The 15838-nt window shown below is 55.6% G+C and overlaps 1 protein-coding gene across 1 annotated transcript in view; it reads right to left on the bottom strand.

The window, feature by feature from the left end:
• LOC133340618 (protein kinase C alpha type-like) overlaps positions 1–14022 on the bottom strand; it is a 30450-nt gene extending 16428 nt beyond the window's left edge. The window contains exons 1-5 of the mRNA XM_061548988.1: positions 13711–14022; positions 12991–13164; positions 11793–11884; positions 11315–11377; positions 9363–9501 (exon numbers count right to left, since the gene is read on the bottom strand). Of these exons, the coding sequence (XP_061404972.1) occupies positions 9363–9501; positions 11315–11377; positions 11793–11884; positions 12991–13164; positions 13711–13848 (606 nt within the window). The 5' untranslated portion in view covers positions 13849–14022. The remainder of the gene's footprint in view (positions 1–9362; positions 9502–11314; positions 11378–11792; positions 11885–12990; positions 13165–13710) is intronic.
• Positions 14023–15838: the final 1816 nt, after the last annotated feature.

Below are 15838 nucleotides of genomic sequence, written 5' to 3'. Positions count from 1 at the left end.
AAATCAAACAGGGTCGCCGGGTTCATGGCGCGGTGTGCGCTAACCGCTGCGCCACCACTCTCTTATACACAACAACAACAACCGCTGTTTGCCACTGAGTGGCGGCAGATGTCACCACGGCGCCTGTGCCAGGCTAGGTGCACTTTGAGGCTATTGCGTGCCACTACCACTACCACTAATACCACCCTCAATACCACCACCACTAATACCACCCTCAATACCACCGCCACTACCACAACCAACAGCCCCACCACCAGCACCACCACCAGCATCACCACCACCAGCACCACTACCACCACCACCAGCACCACTACCACCACCACCAATACCACCCTCAATACCACCGCCACTACCACAACCAGCACCACCACCAGCACCACCACTAGCACTACCAGCACCACCACTACCCCAGCACCACCACAACCACCAGCACCACCAGTACCACCACCATCAGCACAACAACAACCGCCATTCGCCACTAAGTGGCGGTGACGTCACCACGGCGCCTGTGCCAGGCTATGTGCACGTTGAGGCCACGTGAAGTGTCGAAGGCTCGCTGCTGGCAGGAGGTCACGGTACAGACCCAGGTGGTGCCACGGGTTGACTGGCTGAGCTGACCGGCGGATGCACCACCTGCGCCCCCAACTGTGCCCACTCGCTCTGTGTGTAAACTGCCCAGAGCTCCACTCATTGGAGTGGACAAGACAAATGACAAAGATCCCCCTTGTTGTATAGTCTCAGCAGACTTTTGGGGCAAGTGCTGTTAGCGAGCACAGCACACGAGGGGGTGGGTGGCCAGCACTACGCCCGGCCACCTTTATCTCCTTATTCCGATGATTACACACCGCCCCACGTACCCATTATAGGCTCAATCGACCTAGGGGAGGCCCAGGACCGGTTCAGATAATCATCACTAGTGTTGGCCGTGTGCTGGAATCGGAACTCAGGTCGCCGGGTTCATAGCGCCCCCCCCCACACACACACACCCACCTCCCCTTAGCATGGTTGGGTACGTACGGTGCGAACGAAGTTCGACGCGCACGCATGTTGAACTTCTTACGCACCGTACGTGGCAAACCGCATGCCCTCCAGCAACTGGAGAGCGTCTCATGGATTCGAACCGCGAGACCGCCATCGCTTCGCGCGACGTATAAGAATAATACGAATAATTACACGTTTCACTTTCTGACAACCTCATTTTAAAAAGAGTGGTGAGAGAGAGACGGGGGGGGGGGGGGGGGGGAGAGCGGCGCGGTTATTTCGGGCGTGCGGACGGACGGACGGATAAGCGCCGTGTTCTTCCCTCTCGTTCTGAGCTTTGGCACATTCGTATCTCTCCCTCCTCCCCCCTCCTCCTCTCTCTCTCTTCCCCTGCCCCCCCCCCTCTCTGTGTCTCTCTCTCTTCCCCTGCCCCCCCCCCCTCTCTGTGTCTCTCTCTCTCTCTCTTCCCCTGCCCCCCCCTCTCTTTGTGTGTGTCTCTCTCTCTTTCCCTCTCTCTGTGTCTCTCTCTCTCTTCCCCTGCCCCCCCCCTCTCTTTGTGTGTGTCTCTCTCTCTTTCCCTCTCTCTGTGTCTCTCTCTCTCTCTTCCCCTGCCCCCCCCCCTATCTTTGTGTGTGTCTCTCTCGCACTCTTCCCCTGCCCCCCCCCCTCTGTGTCTCTCTCTCTTCCCCTGCCCCCCCTCTCTGTGTGTGTCTCTCTCTCTCTTCCCCTGCCCCCCCCTCTCTGTGTTTCTCTCTCTTCCCCTGCCCCCCCCCTCTCTGTGTCTCTCTCTCTTCCCCTGCCCCCCCCCTCTCTGTGTCTCTCTCTCTTCCCCAGCCCCCGTCCCCCTCTCTGTGTCTCTCTCTCTCTTCCCCTGCCCCCCCTCTCTCTCTCTCTTCCCCTGCCCCCCCTATCTGTGTCTCTCTCACTCTTCCCCTGCCCCCTTCTCTGTGTGTCTCTCTCACTCTTCCCCTGCCCCCCTCTCTGTGTCTCTCTCTCTCTCTCTTCCCCTGCCCCCCCCCTCTCTGTCTCTCTCACTCTTCCCCTGCCCCCCCCCCCTCTTTGTGTGTGTCTCTCTCGCACTCTTCCCCTGCCCCCCCCCCCCTCTGTGTCTCTCTCACTCTTCCACTGCGCCCCCCCGCTCTCTGTGTGTCTCTCTCTCTTCCCCTGCCGCCCCCCTCTGCGTCTCTCTCACTCTTCCACTGCCCCCCCCCGCTCTCTGTGTGTCTCTCTCTCTTCCCCTGCCGCCCCCCTCTGCGTCTCTCTCACTCTTCCACTGCCCCCCCCCCCGCTCTCTGTGTGTCTCTCTCTCCAGCTGGCATTCAGATGAAGCTCACGGCGGGCTTTATCATCATCGCCACGATCTGTCGCCACGTCGTCGTAGTCGTCGTGGTCGTCGTAAATGTCTCCACCGCTATCATTGTCGTCATCATCGTGATCGTCATCAATGTCTACACCGCTATCATTGTCGTCATCATCGTGATCGTCATCAATGTCTACACCGCTATCATCGTCGTCATCGTGATCGTCATCAATGTCTCCACCGCTATCATTGTCGTCATCATCATGATCGTCGTCAATGTCTTCACCGCGATCATGGTCGTCATCATCGTGATCGTCATCAATGTCTCCACCACAATCGTCGTCGTCATCATGATCGTCATCAATGTCTACACCGCGATCATCGTCGCCATCATCATGATCGTCATGAATGTCTACACCGCGATCATCGTCGTCATCATCATGATCGTCATCAATGTCTACACCGCTATCATTGTCGTCATCATCATGATCGTCGTCAATGTCTACACCGCAATCATCGTCATCATCATGATCGTCATCAATGTCTCCAATGCTATCATCGTCATCATCATGATCGTCGTCAATGTCTTCACCGCTATCATCGTCATCATCATGATCGTCATGAATGTCTACACCGCAATCATCGTCATCATCATGATCGTCATCAATGTCTTCACCGCTATCATTGTCGTCATTGACATCATGATCGTCATCAATTTCTCCACCACAATCATCGTCATTGTCATCATGATTATTATCAACATCTCCACCACAATCGTCATGATCATGATCGTCGTGAATGTCACACCATAACTGTCATCACTGACAATATGGCTACAATCATCTTAAATCACGATTGAGCATTGAAATTATTGTTGTGGTGAAATTTCTGACGCTGTTAATGATTATGGTTGTGGTGTAACACGTCAGCAACACTGCCGTCACCTCCCAATGTCAGCAAAGACAAAGATCCCCCGTGTAGCCTTATCAGAATGTTGAGGCAAAGTGCTGTTAGCGAGCACCTATGAAGGCCGGCACGGCACACGAGGGGGTGGGTGGCCAGCACTATTCCCCGGCCGCCTTTGTCTTCCCAGTGGTAATGTTTACACACTGCACAAGGTAGTCTTTTGAGGCCGAGTCGACCTAGAGGAAGCCCAGCACCGTTTCAGATCATCGTCACCAATGTTGGCGGTGAGCGGGAATCGAACTCGGGTAACAGGGATCCTAGCACAGCATGCTGACCACTGCCACCATCGCCACCATCACCACGATCACAACCATCACCACTGCCACCATCACCACCATCACCACTATCACTACCATCACCACTGCCACCATCACCACCATCACCACTATCACTACCATCACCACTCCCACCATCACTGCCACCACCGTCACCACTATCACTACCATCACCACTGCCACCATCATCACCACTATCACTACCATCACCACCATCACCACCATCGCCACCATTAACCTTCACCCCATCCTTGATCCGTGTCTGGTCAGGCGAAAGTTTTCGATGACAAAAAAGAGACATCAGAAATTTTATTTTTTCCCCCATGAGACGTGGGGGGGGGGGTAGGCTGCTGTGAGGGGCGCAGCTAACAGCTTCACATTGATTCACACACGAGGTGATGGCGTTGGAGGGGAGGTAGTAGTGGTGATGGGATGTGGCTTGGGGAGGGAGTGAGAGGGGGAGGGGTGTGGGTAAAGATTCATCACGTTCGTTGAGTAGCAGCAGGGATTTTCATGAAGTGTCCGCGTCTCTATTTTTCTCTCTCTCTCTTTTGTTCGCATATCTCTCTGGAGGATGTCTCAATCTGTCTGTCCCTTTGCATCTGCCTCTGACTCTCTCTCTCCGTCCGTATCTCTGTACCTCTCTGTCTCTCTGTCTGTCTCTCTGTTTCTCTGTCTCTCTGTCTGTCTGTCTCTCTGTCTGTCTGTCTCTCTGTCTGTCTGTCTGGGTTTCTGTCTCTCTGTCTCTCTGTCTGTCTGTCTCTCTGTCTCTCTGTCTGTCTGTCTGGGTTTCTGTCTCTCTGTCTCTCTGTCTGTCTGTCTCTCTGTCTCTCTGTCTCTCTGTCTGTCTGTCTGGGTTTCTGTCTCTCTGTCTGTCTGTCTCTCTGTCTCTCTGTCTGTCTCTCTGTCTCTCTGTCTGTCTGTCTGGGTCTCTGTCTCTTCGCACGTCTCACTGCCTGCCGGACATGGGGAGCAGAGAGAGTCGGACAGAGCGACGGGACAGTTGGAACACGAGAGAGAAACACAGAAAGATAGGAGGTGGACAAAGAGATTGCGGAGAGAGACACGAGGAGAGAGGTCATAGACGGGGATGGGGGTGCGAGGGGTGGGGAGGTGTGGGCCCCCCTTCCCGCCCCCAGGGGAGAAAGAAGAGAAGGGGGGGGGGGGTCACTGGAGATCGGCTCAGACAGCTGGAATCTCGGCTTCCCGAAGGGAAATAAAAACCACTGCGATCCGTGACCTCGCAAGGTCAGCACGGCTCGATACGCTCGCTCCAATCGCTCGCCAGTCGTGCCACGTCGTCGTCATCATCGTCATCATCATCGTCATCGTCGGCATTGTCATCATCATCGTCATCGTCGTCATCGCCTTCGTCGTCACCGTCGTCATCGTCGTCATCGTCGTCATCGCCGTCATCGTCGTCGCTGTCGTCATCGTCGTCATCATCGTCGTCATCGTCGTCATCATCGTCGTCATCGTCGTCGCCGTCGTCATCGTCGTCTTCGTCGTCATCGTCGTCATCGTCATCATCGTCGTCATCGTCGTCGTCGTCATCATCGTCGTCATCGTCGTCGTCATCGTCATCATCGCCGTCGTTGTCACCATCGCCATCGTCGCCATCAAGAACGAGGTCATCGTTATCGCCCTTCGTCAGCGTCGCCACTCGCCGTAGTCGCAAGCGACAAGAGTCATCGTCGGCCTCGTCGTCATCTTCGTTGGCGCCATCGACCCGTCGCCACGATCACGGTGGTATGACGACGACGACGTCATAGTCAGTGTCACCTAGGTCGACCGAGCCAAAAATAACGACGCGGCAAAATGAGCGGCCCTCGACGACGCCGCATCGTGATGGCCACGGCAGCAGCACTGGGGATACAAAAGCGTGCGTCACGTGCGTGCCCCCCCCCCCATCCCCCCCCCCCCCCCCCCACATACCACAACAGCACCGCCGGCCTTAATAGGTGCTCGCTAACAGCGCTCACCCCATACAATGGCCTCATTTGTCTTTTGACGAATGTCGTTTTTCGGGGCCATAATGGCACAGACCCCGGTGTGACCCCCTCTCCCGTCACCCCCGGCCCGACCCCCTCGCATCATCCCCTCGGGGGAGATTCACGCTTCGCCTGCAATGCCGGCAGCTTCTTGAGGCGTTCGCTAATTAATCCGCTAACTCATTCGCCATTCAATCATTCATGAGGAGGGCGAGTCCACGTGCACACGCGCAGACTCCCACACACGTACACATATATACAAAGACAAAGTATCCCACCCCCCCCCCCCCGTATAGCCTTAGCAGACGTTTGGGGCAAGTGCTGTAGCACCTACGAAGGGCGGCACTGTGGCACACGAGGGGGGGGTGGGTGACCAGCACCACGCCCGGCCGCCTTTGTCTCCCTAGCGGCGAGGTTTACACACCGCACCAGGTACTCATTTGAGGCCGAGTCGACCTAGGGGAGGCCCAAGCCCGGTTCAGAGAATCGCCACTCACCGACACACACGCACACGCAACGCACGCGCATATTTATTTGCTGGTGACCCAAGGGAACTGCCACCCAGATTGTTGTTGTTTGTTCAGGAACTCGTGACGCTGTCTGCACAGAGCACAGAGGCCGAGTTCAGATGCCCACCACTGACGGTGGCCGCGAGTTCGCGGTCACCAAACTCGCGTCGCCGGGGTTCGTAGCTACGGTGCTCGCTAACCACGGCACCACCGCTCCCCCCAAACGCCGGGGGGGTGAGGGTCACCCCCAGGGGGGGGGGGGGTGAGGGTCACCCTACCGGAGCCCCGCCCTGCACGATGTTCAGAAAGCGTGCCTGTTGATGGACGAGAATGCGACTCTTGTGGTGCGAGTGGATGTGTCGTGGCAAGAGAGAGGCTCTCTCCTCCTCGCCTGTGTCACCAATGATCTTAGTCGTCGTTCACGCGCAGCACGGAGCTCCACACGCATTGCACAACCACCACCACCAACACCAACACCCACCACAACCACACCACCAACACAACCACACCACCACCACAACCACATCACCACCACCACCACAACCACACTACCAACATCCGCCACCGTGTGAGCGTGCGTGTGTCTTTGTGTGCTGAGCGGTGGTGCAGCGGTTAGCGCGCTGCGCTATGCATCCCGAGAGTTCAATTCCCGCACGCGGTCAACACTGGTGACGATTATCTGAACAGGTTATGGGCCTCCCCGAGGTCGACTCAGCCTAAAATGAGTAGCTGGTGCTGTGCGTAAAACATCACCACTGGGGAGACAAAGGCGGCCGGGCGTGGTCCCGGTCAGCCACCCCCCTCGTGTGCCGCAATGCCGGCCTTCGTAGGTGCGAGTCGCAGGCCCCAACAGTCCGTCAAAGGCGAGTGTGTGTGCGTGCGTATGTGGATACGAGTGTGCGTGCGTGCGTGAGTGTTTTTCTTTTTTTAACGACATTAATAATTGAGGGGTGAATTAAACGAGGCGGTGTTCGAGTCGCAATTGTGATCACGGGGCGAAATCGGGGCTCCAGAGGAGATGAATATTTAATTGCTCGCTCGAAAAACGCCGTGACGTCCCTGATTGGGGGAAGGCCAGAGACGCGCAAAAGACACGAGTTGGATTCCGACCCCCCCCCCGACCCTAACCCCACCCCAGAGGTCGCAAACGGGTTTTGATTCCTTACCCGTACCCGTACCCCGCCGGGTACGGGTACCCGTTCCCTACCCGTACCCTACCCGAAATGAGTGACAAACGGTTACTCACCAGTGACTCACGGCCTACCCGTACCTGTACCCGGCCGCACCAAGGTCGCAAACAGCTACCCGTACCCGGCCGGGTACGGGTAGCCGAGTATCGGGTAGGGTACGGGTATCGGGTACCCGGTTGCGACCTCTGCCCCACCCTCACCCAACCGCAGCCCTACCCGGATCAAGGCGTGGGGGCTTTAGGGGGCTTTAGGGGGCTTTAGTGTCTCCAGTAAGCTGGAGGGCCTCCAGAGAATTAAGTGAAAAGTTTTTCTTGGGTCTTTCGGTAAAGTCACGTAGATAGGTTTTTTGTTTGTTATTTTTGTTATTTTCTTTGAACCTATCTACGGGACTTTACCGAATGGCCCAAGGATATGAATATGCTGCAGTCACGAAAGCATTAAGTCAAGATTTCAGTGAAAAGTGATTTCACGTGTGAATGCCCAATTTTATTTGTTGTTAGCCTTGTAAAAATACATTTTCTTTTTCTTAAACTTTGTTTACCTTTTGAAAATATTACTGGGGGCCTCATAGTATCCTTTAGCCAAAGGGGCCTACACAATCTTAATCTGGCCCTGCCTACCCTAACCCTCTCACAGCGTGGCCCAACCCCAGCCTAAACCCCTACCCAGCCTACCCCTAACCCAGCCTGACCCTATCCCCAGCATACCCAAAAGTTAACCCTCACCCCAGCCTACTCCAAACAGACCCTAACCACAGTCTAACATACTCTTAGGTTTTTTCGGTAGAGTCACGTAGGTAAAAAAATACAATTAAAAGTTAATAAAAGTAATAATGGAAATAAAATAAAATAATAAATCACGACGTTTCGGAGGCAACACAAGTCTCCGTCATCAGATGGGACCGTCACAGATAAAATTTACTTTTAATTTAATCATTGCAGTCACGAAAGCTTCAAATCTAGAACACAGTCTAACAGTCTACCCCTAAACCAACCCTGACCACAGCCTACCCCTAAACTAACCACAGCCCACTCCTATCAAGCTGCAGAGTGGGGGGCTGACTCCTGCATCGTGAGCGACTACACTCGGATGCCAGACGGGGACAAAGTGTCCACATTTACATCCCCCCCCCCCCCCCCCCCACACAGTTTGCTCTCTCTACGCGACGGCGTTTATTTGCGTTGAGCGTTGAGGTTATTTTCACGAAACAATTTTGCGGCTCTGTCGGAGCAGAGCGGTGGAGGTCGGGGCGGGCAAGTTGCTCGGCGGGGTGGTGGGGGGCAGCGAGGAGGTGATGGTTGGTTTGAGCGGCAGAGACTATTTTGGGGGCGGCGATGTGTTTGTGTGCGTGGCGTGTGCGGTGAGTGGTGGTAGAGGTGTCGCGTGGCGAGGGGTGGTGTGGTGTGCCCGTGTAGTGTGGTGAGCGGTGTAGCGTGGTGCACGGTGTGCAGTGTAGTGTGGAGTAGCACGGTGTAGCATGGTGTGCGGTGATGTGTGGTGTAGTGTGGTGTAGCGCAGTGTGCGGTGTAGCGAGGTATAGCGCGGTGTAGTGTGGTGTAGCGCGGTATAGCACGGTGTAGTGTGGTGTAGCGTGGTGTAGCGTGGTGTGCAGTGTAGCATGGAGTAGCGCAGTGTAGCGTGGTGTGCGGTGTGATGTGTGATGTGTAGCACGGTGTAGCGTGGTGTGCGGTGTGATGTGTAGTGCGGTATAGCGCGGTGTAGCGTGGTGTGCGGAGTAGCGCGGTGTAGCGCGGTGTAGCATGGTGTGATGTGTAGCGTGGAGTAGCGCGGTGTAGCGTGGTGTGCGGTGTGATGTGTGATGTGTAGCACGGTGTAGCGTGGTGTGCGGTGTGATGTGTGATGTGTAGCACGGTGTAGCGTGGTGTGCGGTGTGATGTGTGATGTGTAGCACGGTGTAGCGTGGTGTGCGGTGTGATGTGTGATGTGTAGCACGGTGTAGCGTGGTGTGCGGTGTGATGTGTAGCACGGTGTAGCGTGGTGTGCGGTGTGATGTGTGATGTGTAGCACGGTGTAGCGTGGTGTGCGGTGTGATGTGTGATGTGTAGCACGGTGTAGCGTGGTGTGACGTGTGATGTGTAGCACGGTGTAGCGCGATGTGCGGTGTGTTGTGCCGCGTAGCGGCGGGACACCTCGGGCGCGATGTAGTCGGGTGTGCCGCAGAAGGTGCGCGTGGTGGCGCCGTCCCCCATGTTCTCCTTGCACATCCCAAAGTCGGCGATCTTGATGTGCCCCTCGGCATCCAGCATCACGTTATCTAGCTTCAGGTCCCTGGGGGGGGGGGGGCACGGGGGAAAGGGGGGAGCGGCGGGGGGGGGGGGCAGGAGGGTTGACACGGGGGGGGGGTTGGGGTGGGACACGGGGGGGGGCATGGGGGGACACGGGGGGACACAGGGTCATGGAGGGGGACAACGTGGGGGGCACATTGGATGTGAATTTCTGCAGCAATCGAGGAGAACACATCAGCATCCCTGGGAATCTGTGGCTCTCTGTGTGAGTCTGTTGCTCTCCGTGTCAGTCTGTGTCTCTGTGTGAGTCTGTGGCGCTCTGTGTGAGCCTGTGTCTCTCTGTGTGAGTCTGTGGCTCTCTGTGTGAATCTGTCTCTCTGGGTGAGCCTGTGGCGCTCTGTGTGAGCCTGTGGCTCTCTGTGTGAGTCTGTGGCTCTCTGTGTGAGTCTGTGGCTTTCTGTGTAAACCTGTGGCTCTCTGTGTGAGCCTGTGTCTCTCTCTATGTGAGTCTGTTGCTCTCTGTGTCAGTCTGTGGCTCTCTGTGGGAGTCTGTGGGTCTCTGTGAGTATGTGGGTCTCTGTATGAGTCTGTTGCTCTCTGTGTCAGTCTGTGGCTCTCTGTGGGAGTCTGTGGGTCTCTGTGAGTATGTGGGTCTCTGTATGAGTCTGTGGCTCTCTGTGTGAGTCTGTGGCTCTCTGTGTCAGTCTGTGGCTCTCTGTGTGAGTCTGTGGCTCTCTGTGTGAGTCTGGGGCTCTCTGTGTGAGCCTGTGGCTCTCTGTGTGAGTCTGTTGCTCTCCATGTCAATCTGTGGCTCTCTGTGTGAACCTGTGGCTCTCTGTGTGAGTCTGTGGCTCTCTGTGTGAGTCTGTGTCTCTCTCTGTGTGAGTCTGTGTCTCTCCGTGTGAGTCTGTGTCTCTCTGTGTGAGTCTGTGGCTCTCTGTGTGAGTCTGTGTCTCTCTCTGTGTGAGTCTGTGTCTCTCTGGGAGTCTGTGTCTCTCTGTGTGAGTATGTGGCTCTCTGTGTGAATCTGTGGCTCTCTGTGTGAGTCTGTGGCTCTCTGTGTGAGTCTGTGTCTCTCTCTGTGAGTCTCTCTCTCTCTCTCTGTGAGTCTGTGTCTCTCTCTATGTGAGTCTGTGTCTCTCTGTGTCAGTCTGTGTCTCTCTGTGGCTCTCTGTGTGAATCTGTGTCTCTCTGGGTGTACCTGTGGCCCTCTGTGTGAGCCTGTGGCTCTCTGTGTGAGTCTGTGGCTCTCTGTGCGAGTCTGTGGCTCTTTGTGTGAGTCTGTGGCTCTTTGTGTGAGCTTGTGGCTCTCTACGTGAACCTGTGGCTCTTTGTGTGAGTCTGTTGCTCTCCATGTCAGTCTGTGGCTCTCTGTGTGAACCTGTGGCTCTCTGTGTGAGCTTGCGGCTCTCTACGAGTGATTTCCGAGCGCACGCGTTGTTCACACAGCTGATATCCACACGAGAGAGGAGATGATGGTGGTGATGGGGGACGGGGAGGGGGGGTCACAGGGGTAGGCCCAGTGGGGAAACAGTCACGATCCTGAGCAAGGCTGAGATAATTAGTGAGACCGAGATCATTAACGAGGCCATGATAATTAGCGCGGATGAGATCATTAGTGTTGCTGAGAAAATAAGACCCAGGTTAAGATCACTCAAGTAACGAGAGTGGCGGTGATGATTTTAAAAAAATGTATGATGACGATGATGATGACGACGATGAAGACACTGCTAATGATGATGACAACGGTGATGACATCGTGATGCTAAAGCTGCTGCTGCTGATGAGCATCATGATGATGATCCCAATAAATGATGCTTCGTGATGCTGATTGTGATTATGACGACGATTTGCACCTGTAAATGATGCGTTTGCTGTGGAGGTAGAAAAGGCCGATCGCGATCTCTCCTGCATAGAACCTGTCCCACGCAACACGGGGCAAAACGGGGCAACACGAGGCAACATGGAGCAACACGTGGCAACACGTGACATCGTGTATTATCATCACACGGCGCGACAGCGTGCTGTGGCATGGTATAGGCTGACGTGTCATCACGTGGTACAGCGTGGCACGGCGTGACGTGGCATCACGTGGTACAGCGTGGCACGGCGTGACGTGGCATCACGTGGTACAGCGTGGCACGGCGTGACGTGTCATCACGTGGTACAGCGTGGCACGGCGTGACGTGGCATCACGTGGTACAGCGTGGCACGGCGTGACGTGGCATCACGTGGTACAGCGTGGCACGGCGTGACGTGGCATCACGTGGTACAGCGTGGCACGGCGTGACGTGTCATCACGTGGTACAGCGTGGAGCGGCGTGCTGTGCTCACACTGCGTGCGGCTCCTTGAACTTGCTCAGCTGCTGGATCTGGAACATGAGGTCACCCCCCGTGATGTACTCCATCACGAAGTATAGCCGGTCCTGAGCACACGGGGGAGTGGGTGGGTGAGTAAAAGTGAGCGGGCGAGACGGTGAGAGAATGTGCGTGTATTTACTACTATGTCTTTACCAGGTAGGGACCACTGGGCTGTGTAGCTCTTCTTTAGAAGCTACCTGGCCACAAATGATAGCTGAACAAAGTGGTTTATCGTGTGGGCATTGATGGCAGGCAAAAACTCTCAACGCATGTTCATTCTAAATGTGGAGGCGAAAAACTGGAGGACCCGGAGAAAAATCAACGCAACCACAAAGTGAGAGAGGCATGCAAACGCCAACTATACAGCAGGCATCAGGGTCAGGATCAAACCCAAGACCTCCTGTATACTGGGCGAGGTCGTTAAGCTCCTGGTCCACCCTAAATCGCAGATGCAGATAGCTGATGCACACATGTTCAATTAAAACCTCTGCAGTGTATGACTGTGTTCATCCATAACAGACCGTACAACGACACAGCGCCCGATCCACAAACACGAAGGGAGACATCACAGCGATACGCTCCGCTACTCCCCACGCGGTTGTCTGAGCTTGACCAACTTTCGTGTGAAATTGTAGTTGGTGTTCTATATCTAACATCGGCCATACGAAAGAATGAAGAAAAGGTGTCAGTTTTTTTGCCAGATAGAAGGGTAAAAACAAATTATCATATTTTTTACTGGTAAATGAGGTTCCAATGGTGTAAATGCTTACCCCAAGCTCTCATACTATGATGGTGCATTGTCTTTGAGTTGTGCGCCTTTTGGCGTCATCTGGTCCAACCCATGTGAGACTAGGCTCTAAGAAAAGCTGTCTCGGGTGTGGACCAATCAACTTCAATGACAGTGCATACATTATCAGAATTATGTTTTTTGTTTGCATTACGGCTGCGGGTATTGTGGTCTATGCAAACATGACTCCTTGTGAAAAACAGGTGTCAGTTTTGTTGCCAGATAGAAGGGTAAAAAAACAATTATCAGAATGAAGAGAGTTACAATCTCGCCACCGAGTCTTTGCGCGCGCGCGTGTCTGCGCTAGCGAGGCCGGCGTGTTCGTGAGCGGGCGATCGAGCGAATGGGCGGGCGGGCGAGCGAGTGAGGAGCGAGGCCTCTCACCACGGTCTGAAAGCAGGAGTGCAGCTGGGTGAGGAAGGGCGGCTTGTCGGACAGCGCCAGCACGCGCTTCTCCACCAGCGTGCACTCCACATCGTCGTCCTGTATCACGATGTCCTTCTTCAGGATCTTGATGGCGTACAGCTCCTCGGTGCCCTTGCGCTCCGCCAGCATCACCTGGCGACATCGCCATCGCGTCACCGCCATCGTAATCGCCGTCTCGTCTGCCACCGCCGCGTCGCGGCGATCGCCGCAACGTCCGACGCCGCAATCGATCACCGCCATCACCACCGCCTCCGCCTCACGGTGGCAGTGGTAAGGGTTGTGTTGGTGGTGGTGGAGATGGCAAGGTATGGGAGGGGGGGGTACGGTGGTGGTGGTGGAGGGGGCCACGGTGTGGGAGTGGTGGCACGGTGGTGGTGGTGGTGGTGGTGGAGGGGGGCACGATTTGGGAGTGGTGGCACGGTGGTGGTGGTGGTGGAGGGGGCCACGGTGTGGGAGTGGTGGCACGGTGGTGGTGGTGGTGCTGGTGGAGGGGGGCACGGTGTGGGAGTGGTGGCACGGTGGTGGTGCTGGTGGAGGGGGGCACGGTGTGGGAGTGGTGGCACGGTGGTGGTGGTGGTGGTGGAGGGCACTCACGGTGTGGGAGTGGTGGCACGGTGGTGACACGGTGGTGGTGGTGGAGGTGGAGGGGGGCACGCACGGTGTGGGAGGGGGGGGCACCTTGCCGAAACTGCCTTTGCCGAGCACGGTGAGGAAGGTGAAGTCGGGCAGCCGTAGGTTGTGGAGGCCTCCCACGGACGGCGACGGAGATCGATCGGACTCAGGGGTGGCGATGGGGGGGGTGATGACCCCCCCCATGGGGCCCCTGCCACCCAGGTGGGCCCTCTGTGGGGTATCAGGGTCACGGGGTCACAAGGTCACGGGGTCACCATATCACAACATTTTTTTTTGTTTTTCCTCCCCGCAAAATGTTATTCTCAGACGTGGTGTCGGCGGTCAGGTTTGGGATTTGGGTCGGAGAATCCTTTCGGAAATCTCACCGCGCGCAGTGTGCACCTCCCCGTGCTCCCAGGCAACAAAATCGCCGCCCGCGACCGCTTTGCCCGCGTCCGAGCGAAGGGTGCGCGGCGCTGCCGACCGAGCAGCGGCGTTCAGCATCGTCACGACCAATCACAGCTCGCGAACGTTGTCACGCGGCGATGAAAGAGCGCCGATCTGCAGATCGACGCTCAAGAAGTCGAGGAGGCTTGCCTCCTCGACTGCGAGCTACCGGTCTAATGGGTCTCTGTATTCGTCTATGGGTCTCTGTGTCCGTCTATGTGTCTCTGTATAGGTCTATGGGTCTCTGTATGGGTCTATGGGTCTCTGTATGGGTCTATGGGTCTCTGTACGGGTCTATGGGTCTCTGTATGGGTCTATGGGTCTCTGTATGGGTCTATGGGTCTCTGTATGGGTCTATGAGTCTCTATATGGGTCTATGGTTCTCTGTATGGGTCTATGGGTCTCTGTATAGGTCTATGGGTCTCTGTATGGGTCTATGGGTCTCTGTATGGGTCTATGGGTCTCTGTACGGGTCTATGGGTCTCTGTATGGGTCTATGGGTCTCTGTATGGGTCTATGGGTCTCTGTATGGGTCTATGAGTCTCTATATGGGTCTATGGTTCTCTGTATGGGTCTATGGTTCTCTGTATGGGTCTATGAGTCTCTATATGGGTCTATGGATCTCTGTATAGGTCTATGGGTCTCTGTATGGGTCTATGGGTCTCTGTACGGGTCTATGGGTCTCTGTATGGGTCTATGGGTCTCTGTATGGGTCTATGGGTCTCTGTATGGGTCTATGAGTCTCTGTATGGGTCTATGAGTCTCTGTATGGGTCTATGGGTCTCTGTATGGGTCTATGAGTCTCTATATGGGTCTATGGGTCTCTGTATGGGTCTATGGGTCTCTGTACGGGTCTATGGGTCTCTGTATGGGTCTATGGGTCTCTGTATGGGTCTATGGGTCTCTGTATGGGTCTATGGGTCTCTGTATGGGTCTATGAGTCTCTATATGGGTCTATGGTTTTCTGTATGGGTCTATGGGTCTCTGTATGGGTCTATGAGTCTCTATATGGGTCTATGGGTCTCTGTATGGGTCTATGGGTCTCTGTACGGGTCTATGGGTCTCTGTATGGGTCTATGGGTCTCTGTATGGGTCTATGGGTCTCTGTATGGGTCTATGAGTCTCTTATGGGTCTATGGTTCTCTGTATGGGTCTATGGGTCTCTGTGTGGGTCTATGGGTCACCGTATTAGTCTATGGGTTTTCTCTGTGGCTCTATGGCTCTCTGCGTGATTCTGTGGGTCTCTGCGTGATTCTGTGGGTCTCTGCGTATGTCTGCTGGTCTCCGATCTCCACAACCCTGCTCGTTGCATCTTCTCTCCTCTTCACAACATCCTTCTCATCTCCGAATCTCTCCCCCCCCCCACCACCCCTCGTTACAAGGGCCCCCTCTCTCCTCCGTCTCTCCCCGCGGATAAACCACAGCCGCTGTTCCCTGCGTGGTTTACCGCAAGCCGCCCCCCCCCCCCCCCGAGGCTTCCACCCCCCCTCCCCCCCGCACTGCCGTGACCTTTAGTCACCGCGTGACCTTTCGTCACCGCGTGACCTTTACGCGTACGGCACGGCGCTGAACACAAACGCGGAGGGTCAGCGGCTGGGGTTTTTTTGTTTGTTTGTTTGTTTGTCGGGCAACGAAATGTCCTGGGCTCCTCTTTAACCCTCGAGGCGCTCGTCAGCAGCGCCGTGCTCGCGCCCTTAAAAGGGTTTGGGGGGCAAGTGGACACAGGTTCCCCAAGCCCCCCCCCCCC

Source organism: Lethenteron reissneri, chromosome 10 (assembly GCF_015708825.2).
Source record: "Lethenteron reissneri isolate LAM-NWPU_2019-01 chromosome 10, ASM1570882v1, whole genome shotgun sequence".
Classification (NCBI taxonomy): Eukaryota; Metazoa; Chordata; class Hyperoartia; order Petromyzontiformes; family Petromyzontidae; genus Lethenteron; species Lethenteron reissneri.
Note: the sequence above shows the minus strand (reverse complement) of the source record. Positions and strands in the feature narration are given on the sequence as shown.